Raw genomic sequence first — 5,997 nt, 5'->3', positions numbered from 1 at the left:
CCCCACCAATTTTTTTATTATTTTTATTTTTAACATTTAAAAAACCCTGAGAGATAGGACGAGAGCTCTGAGTGACGAGCACGAGTGGAGCATGAGAACTACAACTTATTCATCGCTGTGACATCGGGTGCTCGTCGAAATAATTAAATAGGAGTCAACATTTTACCGTCCTTTGAGTCATTTTTATAGATTTTTATTTTTTGGCTCATTATCTTTTATATCCATATAAAAACACATTTGTTCTTGGGTGTTACTGAAAAATCTTGATCAAAGGCACGAAAAATTAAAATCAAATGTAAATTTTCTTTTTCCAAGGACACCCAAGCTTTGGAATTCACCAAACGTTGGCGGCCATTTTCTCACTAAACGATTATTGTACCGCTAATTCCAGGCAAACCTCTTGTCCTTTAGTCGCAAACATCTCGATTTGCGATAGATGATCATTGCCCTAATTTTGATAGAATTTTTTCATCTAAAGCAAGACACGTCAGAACGCTTTCACACGAAACCAATAATTGGTCGCTTTTAAGCACAGGGGTTTATCCCGAAAAATGCTGTTTTGAGAAAATCGAAGGTAAAGCTTTTGCCCCTTGTTCAGTTTCTTCAAAAGACAAGGAGAGTTTTCTCTATAGCCAAACAAACATACACATCAATGAAACTAAACGTCTCCTGTAGGTAGTGCAATGCCCGCTTTTGGTGTATGTCAAGATTTCTGGAAACCCCCGAAATCTCGATTAGCCCGCTTGTCCTTAAAAGCGACTAATTATAACTCCACATTGCCAAAAATTGACGAGCGCTTGATTCTACCGCATCGTGACACGGTTGTAGGCGGTGTTTGTGCAAGCAATCGAAGACTCAAATAAAATCAAGATAAGTTCGTATAAGATTTTTTGGCTTTCTAAGTAACCTGCCCTCCATTACATCCGAAGGCAAACAATCAGGTGGTTTGGACATCTCACACGTATGACACCTAACCAGCTTGCCAGCAAAGCCTACTACAGGAAAGTATCAGGGTACAAAGTAAGAGGAAGACCAAGAAAGACCTGGGTCCAGGCCAGGGTGTGAAGGATGCCCTGAGAACATTCAATATCCCACCCAGCCAGGCCATCAAACTTGCTAGAGACAGGAAGCTATTTCTCCCCTCCACGCCCTAGAGGTACAAGAGGACAGATAAAGATTTACAAGTTTCTTGTCCGATGCATAAGCACTCTGCAACTTTTGGGAACTAGGCTATATAAAATATTTTTTAAATGAACTGCATGGCCTTTCTCACTGCTATGAGTCAATCTGAGCATTCAAATATTTACACAACATAATCTCATGACGGCATGACATAGGCCTTCTTGGTAATAAATGCGAACAGCAGTTTTTAAAAGGATAAACTGTGTAGTGAAGAACATACGGAGAAGAAAAAAAAGGAGATAGACCATATTGAAGGTCGTGAGGCACACAACTCCCACTGCTACCTCGAGCAATGCGTTTAGATTTAGTCGTACCATGATTATGTTTGTGCTGAGTTGAGATTTCTTTTCAAAATGAGTAACTCTCTTTTCATATACATATCATAGATCGTACTTTGAACACCCCCCCCCCTCCCTCCGCCACACACACACACACACACACACACACACACACACACACACACACGCACACACACACACACACACACACACACACACACACACATACATAGAGAGAGAGAGGGAGAGGGAGAGGGGGAGAGAGGGAGAGAGAGAGAGAGAGAGAGAGAGAGAGAGAGAGAGAGAGAGAGAGAGAACTGTTTTTCTGGGCACCGGCGTCATGTTTAAATGCCACTCACTATCAATGCGCACGAGCATACATATTTTAAAAGTGTCTATGTTTTAATGACATATTTTACCAATATACCCAAACGCACACATTTTACCAGCGTATGTTTATATGACACTTGCTTCCAATAACAATATACCCAAATATACACATTTTACAAACGAATGTGTTTAAATGCCACTTGCTACTGATAATATACCAAAGAATACACAGTTTACTGTCGTCTGCGTTTAAATGCCACTTATTAGCAATAATATGCCCAAGCATACACATTCTACCAGTGTCTATTTTTAAATGCCATTTGCTACCAATATGCCCAAACATGCACATTTACCTGCATATTATGTTTTAATGACACTTGCTTCCTATACTAATATGCTCAAGCATACACATTTTACTGTCGTCTGTGTTTAGATGACACTTGCTTCCAATAATAAGCTTAATATGCCCAGGCATACACATTTTACCAATGTATATATGCTTAGATGCCACTTGCTACCAATAATATGCCCAAACATACGCATTTTACCAGCATATCAAATATATATGTGTATATATATACACGTAATTATATATATATCTATATATATATATATCTATATATATATATGTGTGTGTGTGTGTGTGTGTGTGTGTGTGTGTGTGTGTGTGTGTGTGTGAGTGTGTGTGTGTGTGTGTTTGTGTGTGTGTGTGTGTTTAAATGCCACTTGCTACCAATAATTGATCTATGCCCAAACTTCCACAGTGTGCCCAAGAATACACAGTTTTCCTTTCTACCAGCGTAATATGTTTGAACGACACTTGCTTCCAATAATTGATCTATGCCCAAACTTCCACAGTGTGCCCAAGAATACACAGTTTTCCTTTCTACCAGCGTAATATGTTTAAACGACACTTGCTACCAATAATTGATCTATGCCCAAACTTCCACAGTGTGCCCAAGAATACACAGTTTTCCTTTCTACCAGCGTAATATGTTTGAACGACACTTGCTTCCAATAATTGATCTATGCCCAAACTTCCACAGTGTGCCCAAGAATACACAGTTTTCCTTTCTACCAGCGTAATATGTTTAAACGACACTTGCTTCCAATAATTGATCTATGCCCAAACTTCCACAGTGTGCCCAAGAATACACAGTTTTCCTTTCTACCAGCGTAATATGTTTAAACGACACTTGCTTCCAATAATTGATCTATGCCCAAACTTCCACAGTGTGCCCAAGAAGAATACACAGTTTTCCTTTCTACCAGCGTAATATGTTTAAACGACACTTGCTTCCAATAATTGATCTATGCCCAAACTTCCACAGTGTGCCCAAGAATACACAGTTTTCCTTTCTACCAGCGTAATATGTTTAAACGACACTTGCTTCCAATAATTGATCTATGCCCAAACTTCCACAGTGTGCCCAAGAATACACAGTTTTCCTTTCTACCAGCGTAATATTATGTTTAAACGACACTTGCTACCAATAATTGATCTATGCCCAAACTTCCACAGTGTGCCCAAGAATACACAGTTTTCCTTTCTACCAGCGTAATATGTTTAAACGATACTTGCTTCCAATAATTGATCTATGCCCAAACTTCCACAGTGTGCCCAAGAATACACAGTTTTCCTTTCTACCAGCGTAATATGTTTAAACGACACTTGCTTCCAATAATTGATCTATGCCCAAACTTCCACAGTGTGCCCAAGAATACACAGTTTTCCTTTCTACCAGCGTAATATTATGTTTAAACGACACTTGCTACCAATAATTGATCTATGCCCAAACTTCCACAGTGTGCCCAAGAATACACAGTTTTCCTTTCTACCAGCGTAATATGTTTAAACGACACTTGCTACCAATAATTGATCTATGCCCAAACTTCCACAGTGTGCCCAAGAATACACAGTTTTCCTTTCTACAAGCGTAATATTATGTTTAAACGACACTTGCTACCAATAATTGATCTATGCCCAAACTTCCACAGTGTGCCCAAGAATACACAGTTTTCCTTTCTACCAGCGTAATATGTTTAAACGACACTTGCTTCCAATAATAATGATATGGCCAAACATACACATTCTACCAGCGCATGTAATGTTTAACTGCCACTTGCTACCAATATGCCCAAACGTACACATTTTACTGTCGTCTGTGTTTAAATGCCACTTGCTACGGATAATATGTGAGGCAGTGCGGTGGATCCAGGCTCTCGTCAAAATAATCAAAGTGAAGAAACTTGCATTTTTCCGCAGGTTTGTGGATTTTTGTCAAATTTTTGTTTTTTGGCTCAACACCTTTCATGCCCATTAAAGAACTCATTTCTGTATGAATTTTTCTGAAAAATGTTGATTAAAGGCCCAAAAAATGTAAATTTTCAGTTATCACAGACTCTTAAGCTAAGGAAATAACTAATCTTTGGTGGCCATTTTCTCATGAATTTTACCTCTGAAAACAAGTGACCCCCCACCTCCTTCTTTCGCAAATATCTCGACTTGTATTCAAGATAAATGGATATTTTTTTCATCCAAATAAAGACAAGCGAACAAGCTTTAAGATGATACCAATAACTCTACGTGCCCAAAAATTGACGACAGCCTGATTCCACCACGCTGCCTCACATATGCCAAAGGCTACACATTTTACATGCCACTTGTTACCAATTATCTGCCCAAACGTACAAATTTTACCAGCGTCTATGTTTAAATGCTACTTGCTACAAGTATACTCAACCAAACACATTTTTCCATCGTCTGTGGTTCACCGTTTAACCCTATCCGTACGCCCCGGAGTCATTTTGTACTCCCAGGGTTGTATTCTTCACATTTTAGAATACTTCTAGTACGAAGAACTCTTTGAAGTTTCAGTATTTCTCAGAAAATCATTTTGACAGACTGCTATGCAAAGCGTACGGATCGGATTAACGAGTAAATTTCCTCTTTGGAAAGTGGTGGCACAGAGTTCCCCACGTCGTATGGATACGATAGTAAAACACGACGTACGGATAGGGTCTTAGTCTTAAACGCTTTGCCGTTGCACGCAGGAGACCCGTGTTCAATACTGTGTTTGGGGGGGGGGGATTTATATCGAGTATCAACCTTAATAAACCAGATTTGAAACATAATTTGTTACTTTTTGTATGCAAATCAATCAAAACCCTCCCTACCTACGTTGCTTTTTAAACAATGATGATGATGATGATGATGATGATGATGATGATGATGATGATGATGATGATGATGATGATGATGATGATGATGATGATGATGATGATGATGATGATGATGATGATGATGATGATCTTTGAAATGTGCATTCTAATCCGCCCACAATTCTAGGAGACGCGCAGCGTCAAGATACTCCAACAGAGAAACATATCTTCACTATTCATATAACTTACTTTTAAACTTTCCGTTTTCCTTATCTGAAATTTCAAAAGGCAGATAACAGCATGCATACTAAGAAAATATGCTAAGTCATGTTTCTGATTTGTACATGTCATTGTGTATAAGTATAAGGGCTCAAGTCGAAGGTTCAGTTCAAGAAATGCGTAGGTTACATTTTCCTAAAATCGATACACAATGTATTCAAGTTTTTGCTTTCCCATGGCTGCAGATCTTTCTTCGTCACATTTCTGTTCGATGTAAGGAAGGACTGTAAAATTACTTAATTATTGCTTTGTATGTGGTTGGAGGGTGCTCTGATGTGGTTTGCTTCTTCTTTCCTACCAAACATCTATCGTCCTTATCTCTCTTCCTCTTTTGTGTTTGTTACTCTCTTATAACATTTCTAATCTTCGACACTTATGTTATGACCTTATTGTGTTGCAAGTGCAGTAAAAGTCTTACTAAAACTAAAAATAACGTAATTACAGTCTGATCCTCACGTCGCAGAGGTATCAGACGGAGAAAGATCTGCCGCCAAGGGAAAGGAAAAAAATGTTTTAAAAGTCGATTTTAGACAAATGTGGCATTTGGGTTTCTCGAGCTGAACCGCTACATTCGAAGGCAAACAATCAGGTGATTTGGACATCTCACAAGTATGGCACCTAACCAGCTTGCCCGTAAAGTCTGCTACAGGAAAGTATCAGAGTACAAGGCAAGAGGAAGACCAAGAAAGACCTGGATCTAGTGGTTAGGCTACCGGGCTTGTTATCGTGAGATTGCGAGTTCGGGGGTTCGAGCGTCAGCTCGACC

At 39.1% G+C, this 5,997-nt stretch overlaps 1 protein-coding gene across 1 annotated transcript in view; it reads right to left on the bottom strand.

Moving 5' to 3' along the window:
• Positions 1 to 181, bottom strand: part of LOC101845625 (ornithine decarboxylase-like) — a 1,385-nt gene extending 1,204 nt beyond the window's left edge. The window contains exon 1 of the mRNA XM_005100852.1: positions 167 to 181. Coding sequence (XP_005100909.1) covers positions 167 to 181 — 15 coding nt within the window. The remainder of the gene's footprint in view (positions 1 to 166) is intronic.
• Positions 182 to 5,997: the final 5,816 nt, after the last annotated feature.

The sequence above is a fragment of the Aplysia californica genome, unplaced genomic scaffold (genome assembly GCF_000002075.1).
Source record: "Aplysia californica isolate F4 #8 unplaced genomic scaffold, AplCal3.0 scaffold00262, whole genome shotgun sequence".
Taxonomy (NCBI): domain Eukaryota; kingdom Metazoa; phylum Mollusca; class Gastropoda; order Aplysiida; family Aplysiidae; genus Aplysia; species Aplysia californica.
Note: the sequence above shows the minus strand (reverse complement) of the source record. Positions and strands in the feature narration are given on the sequence as shown.